The sequence below is a fragment of the Polyergus mexicanus genome, unplaced genomic scaffold (genome assembly GCF_030449975.1).
Source record: "Polyergus mexicanus isolate NDT 795.1 unplaced genomic scaffold, iyPolMexi1.0 SCAF_9, whole genome shotgun sequence".
In the NCBI taxonomy this organism is placed as follows: Eukaryota; Metazoa; Arthropoda; class Insecta; order Hymenoptera; family Formicidae; genus Polyergus; species Polyergus mexicanus.
Genome location: NW_027223329.1, coordinates 9,178,700 through 9,205,538, shown reverse-complemented (window position 1 = coordinate 9,205,538; position 26,839 = coordinate 9,178,700). Strand labels below are relative to the sequence as shown.

The window sequence follows — 26,839 nt, the reverse complement described above, 5'->3', positions numbered from 1 at the left end:
ACGAATTTATGGTAGGATTGATCGTATCAAATTGGAAAAATTATATTTTTTTTATAATAAATTTCATATAGCGATAAGAATTCTTTGTATCATGATTTTGTGAATTTGAATTCTCGTATATTTAAAGATCTATGATTATTTGGTGTGAAAATTTAAATATGTAACAGTTCAATATGTTATTCTATGATTATAATTTATAATCATAGAATTATATGTATATTGCATATAAAATGTCTTCAATTTTTCACAATAATCCATCACATATCCTCTCATTTTTTTTAAGTCATACAATTCGTAATAAATTTCATATCTATTTTTAATACAAAACTAATTATTATTATTTTTTTAATATATCACATTCTCTGAAAAAAAATATTACAAAAGAAATCTAACAAGAAATTTTAATGTGTATATTATTAATGTTCTCTCATAGAACTGCGATAAAATGACACAAATGATTGATTTTCTGATTAATAAACGTTTTACATGGAAAAAAAAAAAAAAAAAAAAACCAATATATTCTCAATTAGTTATGTTTTATGTTATATTACACACGACGTGTATTAGAAAGGTGATAATGATTTATATTATTTTGTATTTAAAGAAATATCAAATTAATTATAAATTATATAGCTCTTAAGAAAATGAAGATGCGAAGGATTATTGCTTGAAAGATTAAACAAGAGACTAAAAATCAATGCAAAATGAAATAAATTTTGAATCAAATAATAATGCATTATTATTCAACATATCCTTGTCTTACAATGAAACGAATATTTTTTTCAGGTGTACTAATATTCAAATCGTTAAAGAGAGCGAGAGATAGATAAATGCAACTTTGCACCGTAAGAAAGAAGATCATGCGCGCACTAAAAATGCATCGTCAATGATTATAACTATTAAAAATAATTGTATTTTATTCTCTTATACAAGAGATTCCTATGTACTAATTTTATCACGGTAAATGATAATTGGCATCGTCATATTACGCATTTACAACGATCTACATATGCATATTCACAGGCGCGAAATCTTATCTTCTCTCACATAAATATATAAAGTAAAGGATTTTATTGTTGGTAAAAATCACTGTTACATGTATCTATGACCTCTGATCTTGCTACGTTTGCAAAAAAACTTATGATAAGCTATTCTCAATTATAAAGCAAGCAACTATTCTAGCTTTACATTCGATTTACCTATAAAAGCAGATTTTAGTTTTGTAAAATTTTCTACAATTTGACCGATTGATTTATAACTCGAATCATTACGTCCGTTGCCGAAAGTCTTCCGATAATCTTTCCAAGAGATATATTTCGAAGAATAAAAAAAGAAAAAGTTATTTATATAATCACAGAGCAAACATTTATATTCGCGGCTCTATTAATAATTTTATAAAAAAATATTAATGTCTCTCTCATCGAGTCGTATTTTATGTGCATTGTAAGATATTAAACCGTATAAAATCTCAATCGCACAACCGCAAAATGTAATTCTGTATTCATCAAGGAGAACTGGCCTCGCATATCGATATCACAGCCCGTTTAAAATTCCGCATTGAAAAAAATACGAATACGAAGGAAAAGCGCGTTTTGTTTTATATTGTTCGCAACAACTGCACCTCGTTAGGTAATTGAGTCTTGTCAAAAGAAAAGCTATAACAAAAAACAAGTCAGTCGTTCGTAAATAAACATGTCCAATCAAATTTATGCTCAAGAGAAACTAGCTCTAGTTTCATTAAAAGTATCTTTAGCTGAAAAAATGACACTCCGTATAAAAAATAGATGATATAAATCATGAAATATAAGAGAACAGAAACGAAGAAAGAAAGGGGAGGAGAAGAAGAAGGACAGGGAGAAATCGATTTATTGGAGTTATCTGTGAAATCATTTTCATCATTGCGTGCTACAAATTTCTACAAATCCGAATGTCGTGACCAATTTATGATAGTAGCTCGAACAAAAAATTATGGAGTTTGCGCAATCACTCTTGATCGCTAATGATCTCTCGTCAGGGTCGCGCTGAGACACATCCTCCGCATCCTAAATTGGTAATGCGGAGATGCAACGCACGCGAGTAATGCGAGCGCAGCGAAACTGCGCTCTTCGGATAATGCCACTTTAAAAAGTTACACCGTCCGTTCAATCGCCGATCGAATGTTCGTATCACATTATTGAATTCCATCCAAGCTATTTTCAACACGAACGTGTTTTATTTGGATATCCGTGCATTGTCAAAATGTTATGTAACTAAAGGAATAAGGATATCAAAAATAAAATCGCACACATTCTTTCTATTTCATATCATCGATATTCCGTCGTTTCGTCCCATCAGATGCGATCGAGAAAAATTTAAAAAGAGCCTCACCTCGAATAATATTCTACATACGTCATATATTTGTACTTGTGCAAAAATGAAAATAAAAAAAAATTAAATAAATAAATAAATACTTCACAATAGAAATATTTCTATTGATATATTATTATGTTTTTTTTTATAAACTAGAGATATAAATTAGAATCGTGTGAAAGTATCAGAAAAAGGGGGAGGGGGAGATTATAAGCGAGAAATAATTGTTTAAGCTATGATTGCTAAAATGAAGTTCATTATCGATTACTATCTAGTGATGATTATGCGATCATTCATCATCTCGCGTGACTTGATTTGTCTCTCTATTTAGATATACGAAATTCTTTAAGGTCACGCATATATCGAATTAATTGTTAATGGGCGTGCTGTACGCATCGCGCATTAACTAGGTCGCCCCATAGTCGGAGGAAATCCGCCATTCAGGGACCCCTCAGCTGGGAACACCGCACGAAACCCGCTTCAAATTATTATGTAATCGCTCATATATCAACATACACTCTTGAGCGATCTGGGGATGCGATTGGCATAATGCACGGTAATACGTCACATTCGCAATTCCATGCAATAATAATATATCAATCATCGATCCTTTCAAGAAAGCATATTATTTTGGAAGTTTGAAAATAGAACTGATTATTTTTGCATGACATTGCAATAAATTATAGTGTCAATTATTTAAAAAAAAAAAATCTACATATTTTTTTAAAAGTAGAAGAGTATTTAAAAAATAATATAAATCTTGACTTTAATTTTTTATAAAAATAGTAATTTATATTAATAAATTTTAATTTTGAAAAAATGCATTGTATTTCTAGTATGTCAGTTGTGACATAATTACCGATAATCTTATGCAAATTAAAATAGAATGTACATTGCATTTTCCGTTTCAAGGATGCAAGAAGAGCGCGAGCAATGTATAATACAACATTATTCTATCATGCATATGCAGATTCACATGCATTAGAGTCATTCTAATCAGCGTATCGCGTATTATTCTCGATCGGGACAACGTGACCATTTTAACCCTTTCACGTCTAATGGCTATTTTATAGATTAATCGACAGACTACGTATATAAAAGACTGTTGGAAAACATTTCAAGCTTATTAAATGCAGCTATATGAAATATCGAAAAATCGAAGAGGAACGTTATAAATATCTCGTGCAAAAAAAAGATGTCTCAAAGTTTTTATAAACCTAATAAATATATATTTCAAAAATATAAAGAAAGGCAAATAATATTTATGGAATAGACGCGATCATTATATACCTGATCGTACAATACGACTAGATTAATTCAAAAATCATTCATGTCTCTTAATATTTTTGTAAAAAAAAAAAAAAAAAAAAAAAAAAATATCCAAGCGGTAATTCTATTGCCGTCAATTATTTTATTATTATTTTAATTTTGCCGTTAATCAGGGTGTCTACTAAAATCTTGTAAAACATTTCCTGATCTTCTAGATATTTTTGTACAAAGTTTTAAGTAAAATTATACATTTTGCAACTTTTTTAAAATAAATTTCCAAAAAGGTTTCTGTTCATATTATCAAAAGGAAAGGAAAAAAAACCATTTAAATTTTAAATATTAAATTCCTGAAAAATTACTGAAGAGACTGAATGGCTTTCACAAGATAAGCATTTTTCATTTTAAAAATTTATCATCAAGAATTACGACTATTACGAGATTGTGTTTACATACTCAATATTTTGCTGAGACATTAATAAATATAAACAGAGATATGTATTTATAATTTTAAACACAACATTCGCAATCTTCATAAATATATTTTAAACGATATTTAGATATTTATCTGTTTCATAAAATATAGAGCATGTGACTAAAGTAAGATATCGATTTAGAATCAATTTAGACGCAATATACAACATAGCAATATCATTACCTAAATGCATATGCGAATGTGATCGTATCAGTCTGTACTAATTGTTAATTTGACCAATCGGCTGCTTGCAATATTAGAAAGCAAAATTGTTAAAAAAATTGACACAATTTTCAAAAGAATTCTTCGAGAATCCCAATAAAAGGATTTCATGAAATTTCCTTAATTGTTCAAGGTAACGAAATAAATATCTGAGAATTCTAGACTTTTCAGGTTTTTCCAGGAAGCGGACATCCTGTTAATGCGAATGTACTGGTCCAGATGGAATGTGCAGTTATATGCGAAAAAACGCGGCTTGTTACGAGAGAGAGAGAGAGAGAGAGGGAGAGAGAGAGAGAGAGCACGCGCGATAATTTAACACTCCACGCGACATTTCACTCGAGATTCCTGATACATGTTTACTTTTCACGGGATAAAAACGTGAAAAACGCGAAAGAAAGACGCGAGGCGAAACTACGTGTGGTCAAATATATAACGGACATAATTGCGCTTCATTCGGTATTGCCAACATTTATTTTTCACGAAAGAAGCGCATACAACTTCGTACCGATTAGAGCGCGGAATTTCTAATATTTAAACACAAATTAACTTTTAAATTAAAAACGAATCTTGCATACATTTAAATATAGTAAAAATGAAAAAACGTTTGATAACCGACATCTCACGATAATCAAACAATACCTTTGATCACTTCTTTTCTAATCAAAAACGTGAAATATATACAACGGCAAAATTAAGGCGCATACAAATACGGTGATTAAAAAACACTAGAGCAAAGTTCTATACATATATAAATCGAAAGATAAATAGTTAAAATCGTTTTCCCTCTACAATAATAGTTTAAATTATTCTCAAAAATAAAGATTTTAAGAATTATATTAAATTATTTAAAATTGTTTAAATCATAAAAAACGGTTTAAAATCGTAAAAAAATTTTCGTTATTTTAACGTACTTATTTATATAATCAAAAATATTTGAAAATTGTATAAAACTTTTTCTTATTTTTAAAAAACAATCTATTTTAAAAAATATAAATTACTTTATAATATAAATTATAGTATAAATTTATTATATTAAATAATTATATATAACATTATATATAAATATATATATATATATATATATATATATATATATATATAAATTTTATATAATTATTTATATAATTATTATATGAATGAATTTACATAATGAGAACACAATTGTGACATCTTTTTACAATTTTGAAACGTGAAAATAAATTGTCTTGAACAAATTAAATATACAGAATATATACGACATACACATACATTTTGCAATGTTATTTAATGTATTTCGTTCTCATCGATAGAAGCAAACTGACAAATACATAGTGATCGATGAAATATGCGACGTATCTTTAAATAGTATTTTTGGAGAGACTGCTTTTTTCTCATCACTTAAATTACAATTCATACAATAAAATCATATAATTAGTTAGTAATTAATGATTAATAATAGTAATTAATGTATATAATTATCCATGTATCCGAAGATTACAAACTGTTAAATTTCTTCAACATCATATGTGCTTTGATTAAATGATAGTTTAATTAACATCAACGGTAACATTTATTTCCTACAAGTAAACGATTTGACCAAAGATAACTAGTCATGAGTCATTAAAGTAGCTGCGCACGTTTGTGTAATAATATTGTGTATGGTTTTACAAGTCTTTTTAATCTTTTCGCATTTTGTATACTTCTATGATATTCTGCAATAACACTCAAAGAATTAGAGCAACTTCAAATTTTCGCTAACTAATTTCAAAAGAATGATGTTTTGTCATGTTCGAGTAATTTATAAAATACTGAATATATATATATATAGATTTTTTAATATTCCATAATACTACATGTACTTAGAAATATTCAATTTTATCTACGCGAAAATCTTACTATAAACCAAAAGAAAAATAAAAGAGAGAGACAAAACAGATCATTCAAATGAATCTAGCTATTGTATTGATGTGTAAAGTTACCAGCAAATCTCTTAAAGTTACATTTAAAATTTTGTTGTAAAGCTTAAAACATATACATTATCCCTCTGCTGCATGTACATTTAAGCATAAATCATCTTGTATGTGGAATTCTAATGGTAAATATGGTAAATTCACGTATAATACATTAATTTATATATTTTATGTAACATAGCTAAAAATGATTTTCTGGAATTGCCCCAGTTGTGCTTGTCTCAGATATCATAAACCTTGTTTCATAACATAACATAACATTGTACAAAATTGTGTATATATATATTTACTTCCAAAATTAACCATCTCCAAAAATTTCTATCTTTCAGGACATCGAAATATGTGTACAGATAAAAACACCTCAATATATTTTCTTTTTAATTTATTTTCTATCCACATAACTTGTCGATTTATTGAAAGAAATAGATTTTTTATCCCATATTACTTGTCTATATTTGTGTCATTTTCGAATTGGAAATGGTATTTTTCGGAAATAGAGATTTATACATCTTTTTTCCATGATTTCTTTTCCCAACATTATGTATTACTGTATTAATATCGAAAATACATCAAGATTTATGATTCTGTTAGCATGGGGCAATAGAAATGCTTATTGAAATGTTGAAGTACATATCATACTGCAAATGCGTTAGATATTACATAGGAATAGAAAATTAATAAAAAAATAAAAAAAATATATTTATTATATTTTAAAATTGAAACGTGAGAAACATTTTATTAAAATATTTAGGGTATTATGAGTACATTTTGGATACTGTCAATGTATTTAAAAATTTATACAAAGATAAGATTTACTATTAATGTTTAATTGATAAAATATGCTTTCTCTCAATGAATGCATTGTAATTTTATAGTTAAACTTAATTATAACTGACTCAATTGTCATTAATATACGTTTAAATTGCAAATAAATAAGATACAATAAAAAAGTGAAATTTCACTATAAATATGATTAAGAAATGGCCAATCAATAATATATAATCAATATTACAATACAATAGCTTTCTTGCTAAAAGTAATCTGCCATAACACTTTTTAATATTTAATGTAATTTCCATTGTTATACCAATAATAATTATACAAAATTATTAGGCAATAATCAATTGCGCACTCCAAGTTTTAACTTTCGTCAAGCTGGAAGATACATTTAACATTAAACAATTCCTACATCCTGAGGTAAGATAATGATAAGTGGATTTCTCCAAAGAACATATTCAAATATTATATTTCTCCCAATGTTACTAGTTGCCAATGTTAATATCCCAACTCTTATATCAATGATATTGTGATGTATGTATTCTCACATTTAAAATATTAATGATGCTTCAAAGTTTCTTTGATTACTCTGTCAATTTACTATTATCCTATTGCAAAGCAGAAAATTATCAACAAAAGAAGAGAAAAATATAAGAATAATTTTACATTTAAATCTAGTCTAAAAAGTCGAGCCTAAAAAATGCTTCATTTTAAAATATCAAGTTCAAATTCTGATTTAAATAAAATATACTGCAACAGTCAACGCATGATGTTGGGAGAACACCTATTGGCATGAATTTATAATTGTTAAGATTAAAAGACAAAGAGAAAGAGAGAAAGATAAGAGAGAGAAATTTCTCACGAGTTTCGGCAATTTATTTTGAGCTGTGCTGGCTTATGCAGTCCGCTGGATGATGTGAATTCCGCTATCTGTGTGCACAGGTGAAGACAGCTCGCCTACCTTCAGCGTGAACGCCGCTTGCTCGAAAGGCTTTTGCATCGCGCCCCGACTGAAGGGCCCGAGGTCACCGCCACGCTTCGCCGAACTACAATCGCTGTATTTGGAAGCGAGCTCGGCAAACGTCGCTTTACCGGACGCGATTTGTTCTCTATAAGCTGTCAACAATATATTCCCTATGTAACATCATGTGGCAAAAGAAATATTCTCGCAATAAAAAATATTTATAAAAGATTACATTTAACAAGTTCAAGAGCTTCTTCTTTTGACCTAGTAATATTTTCTTCTCGCCAGGAAGAAGGCCGTCGAGAGCCTGAATGTTTCACAAGTAGATGAGAACATTGCACTTCTTCCGGACCATCTGCTTTTCCATTACCAGATGGATCTGCAGGTTTATCTGGTCTATCCCATTGACTCTCCTTAGTATAAATATTTAAATAATAATGTTGACCTGTAATTATAAGACAGATTCCTGTAAAAAATTGACTGAAAGATTACGATTACAATATGTTATATTTATTTAAGACAGACATCTAAATCTGTGTTTTCTCTTCATTACTCTTTATATTTGTATGAATAAAAACTTGATTATTCTAAATTGAGTGAACATTAAAATCATCAATAAAATACAAATATTGAAAATAAAATTATATATATGACAGTTCGACAGTTCGCAAAGTATACTTTTAGATCTAATTAAGTTCATATATTTTATAACAATTGCGCCAAACATCTCCTTTGAGAATACTTGTCTTTGTGTAGTATGTATTAAGTTCATATTTAAATAACAGTTTGCAGATTTGTAAAAGTTGTTATGTGAGAGACAAGACCCAAGAAGATCCCTGCTAAATATTTCACAAGCCAAAATTTCCGACAGATCAATAAATAACTTTCGTAAAGCGAATTCTTCGCTTTATTATAATAGATGTTTGCGTGACGCGAGGTCTATCGACGAAAAGGAAGCTCGACGAAACGGTTCCTCGGTACAGCATTCGATCGTTTCTCGTCCTCAAAAATTCATATCGATACGAAGTACGATAGTGACAAGAAAATTCGGCGGAATCTCTCAGGAGAGCCTTGCCTTCGGATTGATCGTATCGGCGAAAAAATGCCGGCGAATGAATGGGACGCGTGATCTCGCCGGTGATGAAATTCGACGACGACGATGAATCACAAAAATCGCGATCCCGATTTCGAGAGAACGTACCGGTCGATCTGCTGAGACGTTTCTCCCAACCCGCTGGTAGCTCCTCGTCCGCCATTGCCGTGTCGGGGGGGTATTTTTGAGATAATTTCGACTTTCTCCCTCACGTCAAATGTCGCGGATCGTCTCCATTGCGCCGAGATTCGTGCCAGTCGAGCCACCAGGCTCGCCAACCTCCCCGAGAATAATCGCTTTTTCGACGTGACGTGAAACGCGAAATCTCGAACCGGTTAACGTCACGTTTGATCTCGCGATCGTTCCGTCTCTAGCACGAAAGATTATCCGGCGTGTCTCGTGCAGCTAAATTTCCCTCACTTTACGCATGTATAGGCGTATGGAATCTTCGCGAATTCTACAGACCTGCGATAAATTCCGGTAGCATGACAACTAGAACATTTTTACACCTGGGCGACACGGCGAACAGATGGTGTGAAGGATTTTCATAACCTCTCTCCCTTTCTCTCTCTTTTTCTTTCTCTCTAGTACATATATATACCGTATTACTTTTGCTTTGTTTACACTTTTGTAAACATTTTATTTCACAAATTTCTCTTATTTCTTAAACATAATTGTCTATAATTTTCTGTATTCCTTGCTGTGAAATTATGTTATAGAAACTTTTCATTATTTTTTAATAATATTAATCATTTCATAGCATTATATTAGTTTCTTATATCTACTAAATGTTTTTAATATGCCAATATGTAGTACATTTATTGTTTTTTTTTTATTTGTATAAAAATTTATAAATTTGTATAAATTAATAAAAATCTATATATAAGACATCGTATAAGATGATTTTTAATTGTATATTTGAATATATATCAACAGAAATTTAGAATAACATAAATTGTTCAAGATTCTTCTTAATTTGTAATAAATTACAAAAATATTAAAAAATACTAATTTTCCACTGCACTATGCATTACAGTATGATCTATGTATAATATAAAAATATAGTTTATAATTGCAGTTTCTTTGCGACTGTACAATACTGCAGACCCAAATTGCAAACATCACAATATAGGCAAATAAGAAACATAAGGAAATCACAGACTTCTCTTAAACAATCAGAGTCCCCTTTTCCAAATGTTCATATTGAAACTGGAACTATACAACCTGCGAAGTTGTGGAAACATCTCGGTTTCACCATCATGGTAAATAAATAATTTACAAAGTTATTCATGAACTTTCCTTGTGGAATCAAACAATATATTTTATAGTTCAAACAACATATCTGTTCCATTTATGTATAAAAAGAAATAAAACGAGTTAAAAAGTATAGCAGTATCAAAGAAAAAAATATATTCTTCTGAAATTGTTGCCAATAATGTTGGAAATAGAATTTGATTGTCGCTAATATCTGTGATAGGATTTCTTATTTTTTAAATACTTTGAAATAAATTATTTTTTAATATTTGGCAACATTTTTGTTCCATCAGTTTAGCAGTGCCTCTATGGTCGGTGCTGCAATTTGGGAATATGAACGTATCAGAAGCCAGACATACAAAATAATCCAACGTTTCAGACAGTTTCGAACTAATGTACGTATCAGTTAAAGAAATATTTAGATGATTTTGCATGCTTTATTATATATACAATAATATATTGGTTAGCGAACAGGATGGAGGGGCGAAATGGAGACATGGTGGAGAAACTTGACGGAAGGACAGAAAATGTTTGTGCCTATATGTTTTTTAAATACAGTCGTATTCTTAGCTTGGCGAATGCCGGCATTGCAGAAGTCGATGGTGCGTTACTTTTGCGCCAATCCTGCCTCCAGTAAGTGGTATTATCGTCTCAAATATTTTATGCAATATTTGTTTTTTTCTTTTTCGGATTATTGTAAATATTGATTGTGATAATTCTTATATATAAGGTACGGCGTGCTGGCCTATGGTACTTTCTACCTTTTCGCATTATTCCATATTTCATCTGGCTGCAAACATGTATGTATTACATAGCTTCAGCACGATAGCTGTGGCAGCATTGGGAAAGGAGCAATTTTTAGCTGTCTATTTATCAAGTGGAGTGATAGCCAGTTTTGCTAGTCACATGTACAAAACTATGTTTGGTGTGCCAGGCCTTTCTTTAGGAGCGGTAAGCAGCTTTATTAAAAAAAAAAATAATAATAATAAACTTTATACACAATATATCGTTAATATTCCACAAAATCACAATTATTTTTGAAAATACAAGTCATTTGCATGCTCTAGAAAATATTTTCTCTTTTACATTTATTATATAAATAAGTTTTATCTTTCTTTATCTTTCAACAATTTTTTTTTCTATTTTAGTCAGGGGCAATTATGGGTATTCTTGGATTTATTTGTACACAATATCCTGACATTCAACTCAGTATCATTTTTCTTCCTATGCTCACGTTTACAGCCGGTATGGTATGTATCCTTATTTTTTATATTGAAATTTGGATATAATTTTGATTACATAAATGTAAAAATAGTATTATTTTTATATATCTTGGTATTATATATTTTTTTGTAATTGTATTATATTTTTGCAATATTTTTCATTTAGGCAATCAAAGGAATAATGGCTATAGATGTTGTTGGTTGTACCTTAGGATGGAAATATTTTGATCACGCTGCACATTTAGGTGGTGCATTATTCGGAATGTAAGTTCAATCACATAACAAAAATCAAGTTATATAAGACTTGTAAATTGTATTATTATATATTTTGATATATTTCTTCTTCGAAAAAGAAAAAAATTGAGGATATTATTCAAATGCTCATTATAAATTTATACAATGTCAGATAATTTTTAATTAGTAAAAATTTTCATTTTTGTCAAATAGTATAAATCGCATTATAATTTCCTTTTTGGAAAATTGCAGATTCTGGCAGGTTTGGGGCAATGCTAATATCTGGCAAAAGCGAGAACCACTTTTGACCCTCTGGCACGGATTCCGAGAACCTCGTAAATCACAATGATGTTTTCCCTATTCTAGATTTTATTTATATTATATTCTATCCACAAATTGTAAAGTTTCTATTATCTTACAAGGACAAATTTGCCGAAAAATGTAGATATGCATTATATATTTTTATTATTTATACATCGTTTTTACATGATGAAATATTACTTTATCATTTCTCAAAAAAGCAATAAGAAATTATATCATAATAATCATTCATATATACTTTTTATAGAAAAATGCAAATTTTTTTCTTGGAGAAAATGTATCATTTTAGTTTACAATAATTCTAAATCTCTGGTAAAAAATATAATATAGATCGCAATATATCTCAAAAATCTAATGTTTTTAATAATAGAGTAATAATATAGGATATACTTAACTTTTAAGATATTTTATATGATGCTTGAAATGATCCTCGATGAATGTAGCTATAAAGTAATAGCTATGATCATAACCGTCCTGAAATCTGAGAACGAGTGCTATTCCATTATCCTTGGCAGCGTTTAATAAATTCTCTGGCAATAGTTGACCTTGTTTCAGAAACTGATCCTCGTTACCCTATAAACATTCAAACTTTTATTTTAAAATACAAAATACAAATTTTTCTTACAAAGTCTAAATAATTAAAAGATTGAAGGAAAATCCTAGAAATATCAATTAAGTGACTAAGGAAATAAGATATAAATCAAAATTAAATATAAATATATAATTTTAAAATTAAACCTGATCAATTAAAATGTCCAAAGGTGGACCATCGTATATTTTTGCTAGTTCTGTAGCATCCCATTCTTTCCATGCAACATTATTTTCTGGCCCTCCCAGATATCCTGAGAAAGCATTCTTTCCCCATGGACACAAAATTGGATTACTTATAGGTGCAAAAGCTGAGACTGTTTTGTATTGTCCAGGATTTTTAAGGGCGCATATTAAAGCGCCATGTCCACCCATACTAAACAAGAAAAAAAAGGACATTTAAAAATCACATTCAAAAATATTCTTGCAAAAAATTACTATTTTTCATACCTATGGCCCATTATAGACTGCTTATCCGATAAAATTGGAAATTCTTTATTGATCAAAGCTGGCAGTTCTTTGGTAACATAGCTATACATCTTGTAATTTTTGTTCCACGGTTCGCGTGTTGCATCCACATAGAATCCTGCACCACTGCCAAAGTCGTATTTATCATCCTCCCCAGGAATATTCAACCCTCTTGGACTTGTATCAGGTATAACAAGAAGTATACCATAACTCGCAGCATATTTCTGAGCTCCAGCTTTTTCACTGAAATTAGCCTCGGTACAAGTGAGACCAGACAACCAATAGATAACTGGTACAGGGCCTTCTTCAGCTTGGGGTGGTAAATAGACAGCGAATTTCATCTTGCATCCTAATTGTAGACTGTTAAATAATTACAATCGTCTATTTCACTGAACGCAAAGTATTTTGCAGGAATAAATTTAATTGTAATTTATATTAATAAACTATATTTTTTTCATAAGTTGCGTATTTTACCTGTTGTGCGAATATACTTTCTGCCATCCTCCAAAAATTTTATTACTTTGCACTTGCGTTAACTCAGACATCTGAAAATTATTATTAAAGTCTCAATAAACAATGTCCTTGAATGTTCTTAAATGATACAAATATTTTATCTCCTAAACTAAAATTTTGATGAATTATAAAAATGTTTATATTTTAAATTTAAGGACGTTGAGGGAGTAAAAAATAAGATTATGGTTAGCTTAAGTTAGGTTAACCAATAAATCGTCAAGTCATCAAATGTGAATATATTTGTTATAGGTACAAATATATATAATCATACATAATCGTATATCTCTCTTTACATAATATAATAATATTTAATCTTTATAAAAAATTTTAGATCCATTTTCTTAAAATTTAGTACGCATATATATTTAAAACACTTTTGTTAAAACTATTTGCATAAACGGAAGGAATAAGACGATAAAAATATAAAGTTTTTTATCTTTTTTTTATAAGTATTTTCAACTTTTTTGAAAGCTTTACGTACTTTATATCGGAAATATGCGGATGATGCTTGTAGCTTCGGCCGAAATGCTCGTGAATTCACGCGCGCAAGAGAGCGAGAGATGCAAAATATCTTTAACATAAAAAACATAGTACTTTAAACTTTGATCTTTCAGATTTTTATGTGCATTACATACGCATTTATATATGTATGTACCATACATATTTAATATAGATAATACAACTTAAGTAAACTTACTTGATATGAAAATTATATAACCATGGTGATGATGTTTTTTTTTTTTAATAATCTTAAAGAAATATCAAAATAGAAGCTCTTAAAAACTTTTTTTCTTAAATATATAGAAATGGCATGGATTAATTTTTCCATTGTATAATCTTATTTATTATATTAACAGAATCATCATCACGATTTTTTTCCTAATTGTTGCTTCTCTTGTATACTAGAGGATCGTTTTGACAAGACAATTTTTGTAGAACACGATTCGCATTTTGTATTCTTTCTTGAGATGTTACTTGCTGCTGAAATAATATACAAATCATAAAAATTAGTAATTATCAAGACATTGAAAAACGAGAGATATTTAATTACTTAAAATTTAGAATATTTAATATTTGTTTTATCTCGATTTAAATATTCTAATAATATGAAAATTTAAAAATAAATATGTGATGCAAAGATATTTACATGATATTGTTATATATATATATATATATGTATAATGGTATTCTTAATACGCGTACATTTCTCGAATTGTGCTTCTATCTTAACCACACTGCCGATGCTCTCTCTCGACGATGCGAAAATGCTCGTACGGCTCGTACTCTTTGGAAGCCGATCTAACGAACTTGCAGAACTCCTGTATGGACTCATGGATGATCTGATTGACGGAGGAAAGCTTGGCAGTTCGATATTTTTGGCTATCAGTAATTTTTTAACATACGCTTCAGCTTCTACATGACGAATCGTGAACTCTGCAATGTCTTGCAGGACTAGCGCGTTCTGTTCTTGGAGCTCGCGCAGTTCCACTTCTCTCTGGAAAACGTTTGGAGATGCAATTGTCAAAAAAATGTAATTCATCATCAGCAGATTTTCTATTTGCAGTCTTTTACCTGCTGTAAAAGTATGATGTCATCTCTCTTAAGAACGTACAAGTTCTGTATATCCTTTTGCGCTTTACGAAGATTTTTATCGGCCCTGGATATCTTCTCTCCTTGTTCCACTGTCTGTTTCTCAACATTTGATAAATAATGTTGCTTATTTTCCTCCTCTTCTTTCATTCTCTCGATGTCATCGAGTAGTTGAGTATAATCATTCTGTGCTGTCTGTCCAATACAATTGTGTATTAATCATATATTGTTTTTTAATAATTAGGGAAGAAAGCTCCTACATATATATATGCAAAATACCTGCAATTTATCAGACAATTGTTGCAGTTGTGTTTGTTTTTGGTGCAATTTTTGCCGTGAATCACGCATTTGTTCCTCGAGTGTCTTCTGTTCCATCCACTCCGGTGCATCCTGGTCGACCATCACCAGATTGTCTCTATATTTATCATTGCACACGTTTACTACGCGTAACGTGTTTTCCATGCTACGTATTTCCTGCTCGGTTCGTCCGATGGCTTCGTCCAGCTTATCACCTCGCTCCCGCAACAGATATTGCTCCTGAGCACTTTGTATTTTCAAATATGCAGTGGTCATCGGCAACCCTTCCGAGGTGGCGCCTAACGTAGCGACGCCACTGTCATATCGCGCTTGCAGCTGCCGTATCCTGCTTTTTCTTTCGGTGATAGCGACCCGTAGTTCCGAGCATTCGTTGCTAGCAATCCTCTTTTGTACGACGAGCGCCTCTTTCTGCGCCGCGATTTCCGTCGCGCGCTCTTTAAGCGCCTGCGAGCAAAAATGGAGGTATCATTTATGGCAATGGCTTGATTTCGCAATTGGAACGAATATAACTGATTCAAATTAAACAAGACTCTTGTTTTTAGACTAATATTCTCTTCTCATCATATTAATTAATTTTAATAGAATAATCAATTTCGAAAATGAGACTTACCGCTTCGAGATGAAGACGATACTTTTCTAAATCGTAAACTTTATCGCTCACGTTCAATGTCATTCGCTCGAGCTGTGATACTCGAAGACGCATTATATTTTCCTCCACTTGTCTCTCCTCGTTCCGGGATTGCGCAGTCTTCAGTCGTTTCTCGCCTCCGTCCAAGAGCAACAGCAGATCCTGCTTCTTGTTCCGCAATCGTTCGAGTTCGTCGTTCTCGTTTGACAAGCAAATAGATATTTTTCTCATGTCATGCTGAAAAGAAAAAAAAAACATTTTCTTTGATTAAATTTTATTCAAATAAATTTTCTTTAACTAAGTTTTGATATACTTCGACTTTTTTTTTAATTAATTTTAAATTTATTTTTATTGTATTGTATAAACTTAAAAAAAGAAGTGCGAAATTTTACCTCTAAACTGGCGATCTGGTTTTGCAGTAATTTAGACATGGCTGTTCTCTCGTTCAGTACAGCTTGCAGCTCCTCAATCTTCGTCTGCTTCCTTTCGGCTTCGTTCTTGTCGCGTTCGTACCCTCTGATTCGCTCGAGTTTCATTTCGCACTTTTGCAGATTAAATTCCACTCGATAGAGATCTTCCTTTTTCTCACTTAGCAATTTCTTCTCTTTCACTAGTAATCCGGCAAGTAAATCGATTTTCTTGTGTTCGCCCTGAGTTTGCACCTGCATCGTCTTTCTTTCGTTCTCCAATTCTCCAATCCTCTTCGTTGTACGTAAAATTGCGACTTGCAGCCGATTCAATTCCTTGACAATCACGGATTTCCGTTTTTCGTCGTGCTAAAAATAGTAAATTGTAACAAGTTATTATTCTTTCCAAAACTGCTCGCATTACCATATTATAGTCAATTCCCCTTCTTTTGATTTGGCATCAATCTCTATACATTACAACATGTACATACTTCGATCATCTTTTCCAAGCGTTTTGTTTTCTCTTCAACATTTAACTTCTGGTTCTCTATTTCCTCCAAAGTTGACGTTAGATCATCGATCCGTTTCTTGCAATTGTCCACTTTTATATATTTGTTCTCGATCTCAATCTTTTTATGTTTCGCATTAGCTCGAACTTGTTGTATACGACGTCCCAGATCCCCCACTAATTTTCTCTGGGTATGAACCTGTTCTCAATGATTAGTATGTGACAATCATTGTCAAGTTGTAAAGATAAATCAAAATAATGAAGCAACAATTTAAATTAACATAGAATAATTTAATAAAGAGATTTATAATTTTATGAAAAATATGATATATATAAATCTTCTATTGCCTTCACACCTCGATGGCGTAAATATCAATCGTCTCTGTGATTTTACGCTGTTTCTCTCGGTTCGCAATAAGTTCTTTCTCTGATTGTTTAATTAGTTCCTCCAGCTGCTTATTATTTACAATCTGATCTTTTAAAAATTTTTCCGTTTCTTCGAGATTGTTCTTCTTCTCTCTATCGATTTCTCGCAATGTTTCAATTTCCTATGATTTGTATATATATTTAATTGTATATATATATTTTTTGATATATTCTATGCAGAAGTTGAAAAAAATCGATTGTATATACTTTTAGGCTGTTTTGTATATCATTATCCCTTTGTCGCAGAACATTAACACTTTGCGTCCATTGATTTATCATCTGCCTCCGCTCTTTTAACGCTTCCATATACAATTTTGTTGTACGATCCAGAACAATCTCCGTCTCTTGTACTTCGTCGAAGGCTTTGACAATAGCTTGGCGATAAGTTTCAAGTTCTCCGCTGAGTTTCTGCCGTTTTTGCTCCAATTCCTAAAAATAAGATTATCTCTTCAATATATATTTAACACTTTTAGAGATATATTTTAATTGTCTTTGTATTACCTTATACTTTTGTGCATCTTGCTTCATATAACTCTCTATTAGCTGATTATCCTCTTCCTTCTGTGTGAGCATCTCCTCACATTTGCGTAAATTATCTTCATCAAAATGGACTATTTGTTTTGCTTTAACTAGCTTCTTCGTAATCTTTAGCAGCTCTTTCTCTATGCATGATACTCTGTGATTCACATCCGCCCATTCTTTTTCAAATTCGCGCGCCTCTTGATGTAGTGACGATTCCTTGTTGCCACTGAGCCGATATAGATGATCCTCTGTCTCCATTTGAGCCGAATGTTCTGCAAGCAGCTTCTGATTGAAATCGTGCCGCATGGCTATATCACCAGTATGCTTTTTCATCATCTTTAGCCGTTCCTCAAAACTTTCCAGCTTCGCATTTAAAGAAATCTTGTACTTAGTCTTTCTAGCAACCTGTAGTAAAATATAAATGTTTAAGATATGATTTTACATTGCAGTTTATATAACTTTTTTTCAATTTAACTTATAATTAAATTTAATTTAATTCATTATTATGCATAACGTAATTATTTTCTATATTATTTTATATTTATATAATTGAGTGTCATAATAAAAAATATTTTCTATCGTAAGATATTAATAGTAGACAATTATTCTTTACTCTATAAACAATAATAAATATAAGAATCATTACTCAATTATGATAAATATCTCTTATTTCTATATCTTTCTCTTTTTAAATGTTTTAAAAAATATTTTTGTTTATATTCGAGAATTCACAAATTAAAATTATTCATGGACAAAATCTTTGTTAACAAAAACCGATTATTTCATAATCGTCTTTAATTCTTATCCTAACAACTGGGATTTTCTATTCTAGGAAATAAGAAAAACAACGATTAAATTTATTTATATTGTTTATTTTATTATTAATATTGTTTAAATAAATCAAAGGGAACTATAAGACCTCTTGAGATTCTTTATAATCTTTACCTCTTCTTCCAGACGTTTGTTCTCTTCGTTAGCTACAGGAATTCGGAAGCCGTCCTGCCATCCCAGTTGGCTCAGGATCACATCTATATTTCCCGTCGCCATGTGTCAAAATATTGTACTGTTCTATGTCGTTAATTATTCGTAGCAATTCATAACAATTCATACAACAGTATGCCACGTTCGATGCGATCCGCGACGCGGCGACGTTTGTATTTTGTCACTATAGTAACCGACAGTATAACCAATATAATGGAATACCAAATTTACTAGCTAGAGTATTTATCTCTGTTTTAAAGACCTTGAAGGAAATGTGTTCGAAAATTCTACTTATGGGGTAGGATAGCATTGAATTAACCAATCAGGACAAAGAAATCTTGGTTCCTTTTGCTACGTTCCGAAATGTATTCCTTGGAGTAAAGTCAGTCCTACACTGGCCTTCTCCAATAACAGCAGGATTTGTCATCTTCTGTTCAATTTTGTGACGAAGAACAACCTACTCATATAGATTACTGATTTCAGTACGGACTAACTAATGGTGTATAGACATTTCGGAGTCGGAAGTCTCCCAGCCATAACAGAGAAGAAGAAGAAGTGGACATAAAAATGGCTTGTCATATGTTACATATTTGTAGAATTGTAAATAATTCGATAAAAAATGCTCAATCTGTAACCAATGGTAAGGCAAATGAAATATATTACTGTTTATAAATTATTATATAATTTACATATATACTTAAAGTTAATTTATCTCAATTTAATCTATATATTAACTCTAGCAAAATTATGAAACTTTCAGGTATATGTAATTTATTGTCTGTTAATCACTCACATTTGTTAAAAACACATGTTCCTTTACTAAGTAATGCGAGAAATTCTACATTTTTTGTGAACAGTGAGTAAAACTTTTATGGATATACGTTTTGACAGTAATTTTCACATTAGAAAATAGTTTGTATTTCATCATGCTTCTCTTTTGTAGAATCTGGAAATGAATTGTGGAAGGGTGTAACATCTGTCAGTAATGCGGGAAAACGCAGAGGTAGAGCAAAAGGATTACCAAGAAAAAAAGATCTAAACAAAGGACAGATTATTGGTGTAGGAAAAATTCCAATACAATTTCCTGGGTTAAATACTTCTGTGTTTAGAGGAAGAGAATTAGTTCAACAGCAGAAGTTACCCATAGATCCTGAAAGAGAGGAGAAACTTGCAAAATTACGACAGAGTCAGGCTGGATCAAAGCGAGTAAAATTATCCCCATTGGAACGTGGATGGACTAGCGCTGGAATGGGTGGCAGAAAAATTGGACCACCTGATCCTATCGGAGAAGGTTGTTAATATTTACACTATAATTGAATTATATATGGTTAAGTTGCAAAATCATGTGACATAGTATATTTAAGTTCTCAATTTTTTTTTGTTTTAGTCCTGATAATATTAAAGAGTTTCAAATAATTAATATCTTTATCCTGCAGATAATTTTGAAGGTTTTGAAACTTGGATTTTGGAATGTAAAATGGTAACTTGTATGACTAGCAATTTAGGGCGTAAGGCTAGAGCCAGTGGATTTGTAGTAACAGGAAATGGAAATGGACTAGCTGGATTTGCAATATCAAAAGCACCTGTAGCCAGAGCAGCCTTAAAAACAGCTAAGAATAGGGCAGGTCAAAGATTAATATATATTCCTAGATATAAAGAACACACTGGTAAGAAAATAATTTGAATATTATATAACATAAAATTCTTATTCCTTTTTTTAATATCATTTTGTACTTTTCAGTGTTACATGATTTCTTTACACAGTTTGGGAATACAAAGATATTTGTAAGAAAAAAGCATGAGGGATATGGGCTTATTTGTCATCGTGCGTTAAAAGCATGTTGTGAGGCAATTGGCATAAAGGATATGTATGCTAAAATAGAAGGAGCTAAGAATGTAAAACATCTGATAAAAGCATTCTTTATTGGTTTATTGCAACAGGTATATATATATAAAACATCTTACAATATATATTATACTTTTTCTTTAATCTACATTAAAAAGAAAGGAAAGAGATTTTATTTATAGGAATATATATATATTAACATGAAAAATGCAGATTGTGTTGATTAATATTAAAGCATTTTATTCTAACCATAAAATTATGAATTTTATTAACAATGATTTCTTGCCCGTTTAAATTTTATAGGGATGCATTAGTAACAATCTTTTATTTAGTGTTTCAAACATATTTTTTTCTCATAGAACTTTCATTTAATTATTATATTATTGAAGCTATTGAATTAAATAGAATTAAAGTTGGCTTTCTCATTACGATCTTATAACAGATTATAATGTCAGAAATTATATTTTAATTTATTGCAATATGCCATAAAGTAAATCGATCCTAAAATAATATCGAAATATTTGCAGAAATCATATCAACAACTAGCAGATGAAAAACGGTTGCACTTGGTCGAGTTTAATCCGGAAAATGGTAATTATCCAGTAATACTTGCTTCACCATCTGAAGTTAGAAAATCAGAAGAAATCCCATCCAATGAGACTCTCGATTTTACTCAATATATAATGGGTAACAGAATGGTACTGCAAAAGAAGAAACTTCCGCCATTCTTCACTAAACATCCACTTTATAGAAGAACATTGGTAAAACAAGAACGAGTCAGAAACTCCGATAAAACAAGAATACAATTACAAGCAAAATATGGAGCACTTCATAGTTTCCTGACAGAAAAATATCCAGAGGCAAAACCACATCGTAAACAAAAACCAAGCGAGAATGATGAAACAGTAGAATAAAGAAGCATATAATTGTTACGCTTTTATGTATTAATGTTTCAAAATAAAAACTTTACGCTTAAAATATTACATTGGAAATTATAGAATTAAATATATGCGTATGAGAGATCCTAAAATTTTTCTTTTTTTTTCTAAAGATTCTTTAGATAGATCTGATTCTTCTTTCATAAAAGTGTCGAGACACTTATAATCTGGATATTTGATATTACACGTTTCTCATATTAATTTTCATTTTTCATATATGTTAGAATTATAATCTATTTTAGATACTATCAAAATATAATTTTTATGATATATATCCTTCTCGATAATATCGTGAAAATGCCGTTTTTTTAAACGAATGCCAGAAAATAGTAGGACTATGACAAAATAGGATGAAATGAACATTTTTCTATAAATTTATACAGAATTCATATGGTCCTAGGATCATCGAGTCCTGGGAGTCGATCGTGTATCTTTGAAACGAAGTGAAAATTACAAAAGTGAATAGATTTACTAGATTTCGACAAATGAAATCGTAGATACTCTAATAAATTATACTCACTTTTGTAATTTTCACATCGTTTTAAGATACAACACAATCAACCCCCTCCATTTTTTTCCGTTAAACATGCTTAACCCCGTATCAGACTACGCATTGAAGATTGAGATTGAAGATTGAAATTTGACCAACTAGGGCAAAGAAATTTTAGTTCCTTTTAGTCTGATTAGTCAAATTTCAATTTTTAATCTTCAATCTTCAAGCTTCAATTTTCAATGCGTATAGTTCGACACGGGCTTTATTACAGGCATATAGGGGTGCGCTATCCCCTCCACATTTTGAGGATATAGAAGCGTCTGAAATTTGGCATCACTGTTTTTAGTTTCCGGTAGTCGGTCGTCAGTGGTGGTCGTTATTGGTAGTCGACGAACGATTCATCACACTTTGTAAACTCGTGAAAGCTTCTGATTTCAGAAACTACTTCTCTTCTTCTTCTGCAACATTTTTGTTAGTAGTGGACAATCTTTTGACTTCAAAACTGGCTAGAATTGGATTCAACGATCGCCGAATAATCAGTTTAATTTCGGCTGGTGCTACCACGTATTTCCTCAGGTTCATGTATATTTACGTTTATTTCTATCAATATGATTTAAATTTGTTCACCTTAATGAAGATATACTTCGTATTATTTAAAAATTGAATACTATATTCTTCTTTCTAATGTGATATATAACATATTCGTAATTAAGCATTCGCGTAGTTTGTGAGAAATTCAAAGTTATGATTTTCATCTATATTTTTTATTAATCAACACAAATATAAGTATATTAACGAAATCTTTCAATAAATAATCATATCTCTCGCGCAGTTCGGGGCTCTGAATAAAGTAATCGCGAGATTAATTTTCAAACCATCCACGTGCAGTTATTCCAGAATTCAGACGCAATATCAGTTGAATGGATACACACACAAGCGTGACTCGTGTACGTGTAACGCGCAGATCGCTCTGCACATGTTCACGATTCAAACTTATATATACGTATCAGATTTGCATGGCAACGGGCGTCTCAATTCTGGCTTCGCTACCACGTGCGTCTCATACGTGTTGAGATTTCAAGATTCGCTATTTACAATGTTTCAGTATATATTGCGATGGCGATTATTATGTTGTAATTTATGAATTGTGTAAATGATTCTAGAATTTGAATAAAAAAATCTATGATTGTAAATTTTATAGATCAAAAAATGCCTTGTATAAAATATAACCGGCATTCACTACGCCGTTTCTGTATAATAGAAAAATTTGTTTTCCGCGTAGAAGCATAAGGGCTCGGGCACATAAAAAAACTTAAGCAGTAAGACTTAAAGAATTTCGACCATACGGAATTTTCAGCGTTGCTTACGTGTCAATATGGCTGCCTTACTTGTTCGACCGTGATTGGTCAATTCGCTTACGTCTTAAGTTTTTTTATGTGCCACGGCCCTTAGAGCGAGTGAAACGTGGCGATATCGTTCTGCTTGATTTTCTTTTGCCCTTTGCATCGCGCAATGAGAACTAGAGGGCGATGGTGAACAAATTGTAAATTTAAATCATAGACATACAAAGATATAGATATAGATTTAGATTTTATGTCTATAGTTATACAATATGTCTATAGTTTATATATGTATATGTCTATAGTTTAAAATTAATTATTGAATAATTTGCAGGATAGCAACATTAAAATTAAAAAATTTCTATTAAACTATGTACAATAATTATGTTGTTAAAGAAATTTGATGTCATCCGTGCATATTAATCAATGATTAAGTTTAAATCATGTTGATAGAAATGGGCATTAGTTAGATTAGCAATATGTAAAATAAATTTGTTCGAAGAATACGAAAATTCCCCTATTGTTGTGAGAACGATAAAAAATAGCGTGGTATCATTAAGGATCAAAAATCCATTAAAAGAAATTTAATTTTTTAAAACTTTATAAATTTTTAAAAATTTAAATTTTATATTAGTTATCCACATTACATATAATAATTGCATACTTATTTTTTAAATATATATAAAGAAATTGCTACATATTTGTATATATATTTAGAAAATAAGTATGCAATAATATATAATGTGGATAACTAATATAAAATGTTAATTTTAAAAAATTTTAGATTATTTACATATTTTCATTAGGAATTAAAATGAACGCGGATTCCGCCTACATTGGTAATTATTTATTCCTTTGGCATTTATTCCTTTGGCATTTATTCCTTTGAAAAGGATATATAAAATTCTATATAATATATATTTTTTTATGTACATATACATATATATTTTAAAATAAAAGAATATAACATATATATTAAATTTTATATGTTATATGAATATCTTTTTTTTTATATATATAAAATATTTAAAACATCTTTATTTTATAAGAAAATATGAAAGGAAATATATAATTGAAAAATGTTTTGCATGTGTTTAAAGAAGATTGTTTAATATTTGTTCGATTTATTCATGTGAATGTTGTTTTGCCAGATCCTTTTCTCTTTGACTGGGTGGACCATCTTCATGAAATTATGAAAGACCGAGAGCAAAAGATAATTAATAAAGGACAATTAATCATGCCATATGATGGTAAGCAAAAGTAAAAATAAAAAATATTATATGATATTCATGGAATTCATTCAAGTAATAATGTTATTACGTTACAATATTAATTATTTTAAATTATAGCAATTACAGTACCCGTTGTCGTAGCTGCCACTCACATAATGGATACTCTAGGACTGAATCGTCACGTAAAATATATGGCTCTTGAGTTGTTTGACAAATTTATAAACAAATTCTATCAGGAGGCTTACAATATGAGAAAAAATGGGTCTGACAAATGGTTACAAATCATTAGAAAAAAAACTTCTACTCATGCACCATTCTATCTTTTATCGTGCTTTCAAGTGGTATGCAAAGTAAACTCTCACCCCAACAGTTTAAAAATATCACAGGTAAGGCAATACTCTTTTTGCATTTAAAATACTATAGTAAATTTTCCCAAATAAAATAACACTCTACTTTTGTATTTTATTAGATTCTTCAGCTTGCACAAATATTTGTCAAAGATTATGAATACACACGAGAAATGGTAACCATGATGGAAGTTGAAGTCCTCAAGAAAGTAGGATTTAGAATGCCCCTCTATACACCAGTATATTGCATTGAAATTCTTATCGCAGGATTAAATTTCTTAAAAATTACTTTTGTAAGTGAAGAAACAGAAAATGGAGAAGAACTACATAAGGCTTCTTTGTTATTATTAGACATAGCTTATTTGAAGGTTTGTAAGATTTTTCTATCTTATTCTTCTATTTCTCTCATTGTGCAATTTTTAAATATATTCAAGTATTATATTCAAAATTCTATTTTTAGTACGAAGAATTAATAAACGCGTATGATCGCTTCCAATCAAAATACGTATGCAGAAATGCTCGAATGAGCATACAAGAGAAGATGCAGAAATTAAGAATATTGAAATCAAATACACTTTTACTAAGTGCAGCGACAGTGTTGTGCGCAGGATACATTTTATATCCATATCCAGCAGTAAGAAATAGTAGATTGAGATTGATTGTGGCAAACTTAGCAAGATTAGCAAATACAACGGACTCTGATGTTATGGTTATGGCAAATATGTTATACCAATTAGTGCAATATAAAATAAGTAGCATAAATGTATATATATAAAAATATGTATGTGTACATGATATACATGTATATATATATATATATATATATATATATATATAACTGTGTATTATGTCAATATTTTATAAATGTAAGTTGATAATACATAATAAATTGAGCAATTTAGAAAATATATATTCTAACTCTTCTAATTCAAAAACTCTATACACGCACAACTCCAAGATATATGTAAGTCAACTGCATACAAGGGAAATCTTCAGTTATTGATTATAAAAACATCAATGAGAAATTTGCACATTTACAAAAGATACTAAAACTCTCATCCTCTCTCGCACAGAAAATATCTATCTCACCTTTCTATCGATTCGAGTTTGGTTCATAATCGGTGATGGCGGAGGGAGGTATCATTGACCCCGATGGTTCTTTTCTCGGTCGCTCTCATTTCACTCCTTTCACCCTATCATACACACGCTTACCTTTCATAGAACGCACGCGCGCGCTTCACATCCATTCATCGCGGGAATATACGCTACTAGCTACTACGCGAGCAAAACTACTATCTGTTCTGCCGAAGCGGACACCCTTTCTATATCAGGCTATTATTCGCGACGTCCGATTTACTACGCTATCATAAAAAAATTGCTCTTGTTGATAAGCGGCGGCCAGGGCTGGATGTTGGATACGAGATCACTCGCTTCACGAATATAACATTAATAAAATGATTAATATTATAATTATATAATAATTAATATAATATTGAAGATAATTCGTTGTGAAAAAAAGACTCAATTATATTCTTATATATTTTCAATATATATATATAATACTGAA

General features: G+C 30.5%; 6 protein-coding genes across 8 annotated transcripts; 3 read left to right on the top strand and 3 right to left on the bottom strand.

The window, feature by feature from the left end:
- Positions 1-5,481: 5,481 nt before the first annotated feature.
- On the bottom strand, positions 5,482-9,658 carry LOC138936377 (putative peptidyl-prolyl cis-trans isomerase dodo). Of its 2 annotated transcripts, XM_070301737.1 has the most exons (4): positions 9,204-9,658; positions 8,235-8,447; positions 7,901-8,154; positions 5,485-6,380 (listed from the first exon to the last, which is right to left on the bottom strand). In XM_070301737.1, exons 1-3 carry the CDS (start codon positions 9,256-9,258, stop codon positions 7,934-7,936), a joined length of 489 nt encoding a protein of 162 aa, XP_070157838.1. In that variant the 5' UTR covers positions 9,259-9,658; the 3' UTR covers positions 5,485-6,380; positions 7,901-7,933. The 2 variants fall into 2 exon arrangements, with proteins under 2 accessions (XP_070157837.1, XP_070157838.1); XM_070301736.1 differs by having other exon boundaries at positions 5,482-8,154; positions 9,204-9,628.
- Positions 9,222-12,688, top strand: Rho-7 (rhomboid family intramembrane serine protease rho-7). The gene is made up of 8 exons (XM_070301732.1): positions 9,222-9,627; positions 10,174-10,357; positions 10,643-10,744; positions 10,817-10,982; positions 11,080-11,300; positions 11,498-11,599; positions 11,739-11,836; positions 12,059-12,688. The coding sequence occupies exons 1-8, from the start codon at positions 9,581-9,583 to the stop codon at positions 12,153-12,155; spliced, it is 1,017 nt and encodes a 338-aa protein (XP_070157833.1). The 5' UTR covers positions 9,222-9,580; the 3' UTR covers positions 12,156-12,688.
- Positions 11,953-14,285, bottom strand: LOC138936375 (S-formylglutathione hydrolase-like). The gene is made up of 5 exons (XM_070301733.1): positions 14,178-14,285; positions 13,658-13,728; positions 13,166-13,543; positions 12,866-13,091; positions 11,953-12,700 (listed from the first exon to the last, which is right to left on the bottom strand). Exons 1-5 carry the CDS (start codon positions 14,283-14,285, stop codon positions 12,518-12,520), a joined length of 966 nt encoding a protein of 321 aa, XP_070157834.1. The 3' UTR covers positions 11,953-12,517.
- On the bottom strand, positions 14,178-19,252 carry LOC138936372 (coiled-coil domain-containing protein 39-like). Of its 2 annotated transcripts, none has more exons than XM_070301727.1 (12): positions 19,041-19,252; positions 18,075-18,500; positions 17,781-18,002; positions 17,504-17,695; positions 17,131-17,346; positions 16,625-17,008; positions 16,215-16,469; positions 15,566-16,048; positions 15,269-15,481; positions 14,900-15,191; positions 14,394-14,677; positions 14,178-14,267 (listed from the first exon to the last, which is right to left on the bottom strand). In XM_070301727.1, exons 1-11 carry the CDS (start codon positions 19,140-19,142, stop codon positions 14,562-14,564), a joined length of 2,901 nt encoding a protein of 966 aa, XP_070157828.1. In that variant the 5' UTR covers positions 19,143-19,252; the 3' UTR covers positions 14,178-14,267; positions 14,394-14,561. The 2 variants fall into 2 exon arrangements, with proteins under 2 accessions (XP_070157828.1, XP_070157829.1); XM_070301728.1 differs by having other exon boundaries at positions 14,394-14,674.
- Positions 19,253-19,518: 266 nt separating this feature from the next.
- Mrps5 (mitochondrial ribosomal protein S5) lies at positions 19,519-21,902 on the top strand. The gene is made up of 6 exons (XM_070301657.1): positions 19,519-19,716; positions 19,837-19,932; positions 20,020-20,367; positions 20,513-20,743; positions 20,818-21,017; positions 21,450-21,902. Exons 1-6 carry the CDS (start codon positions 19,644-19,646, stop codon positions 21,834-21,836), a joined length of 1,335 nt encoding a protein of 444 aa, XP_070157758.1. The 5' UTR covers positions 19,519-19,643; the 3' UTR covers positions 21,837-21,902.
- Positions 21,903-24,825: 2,923 nt separating this feature from the next.
- On the top strand, positions 24,826-26,047 carry LOC138936431 (cyclin N-terminal domain-containing protein 1). The gene is made up of 4 exons (XM_070301853.1): positions 24,826-24,943; positions 25,043-25,311; positions 25,395-25,640; positions 25,733-26,047. Exons 1-4 carry the CDS (start codon positions 24,886-24,888, stop codon positions 26,045-26,047), a joined length of 888 nt encoding a protein of 295 aa, XP_070157954.1. The 5' UTR covers positions 24,826-24,885.
- Positions 26,048-26,839: the final 792 nt, after the last annotated feature.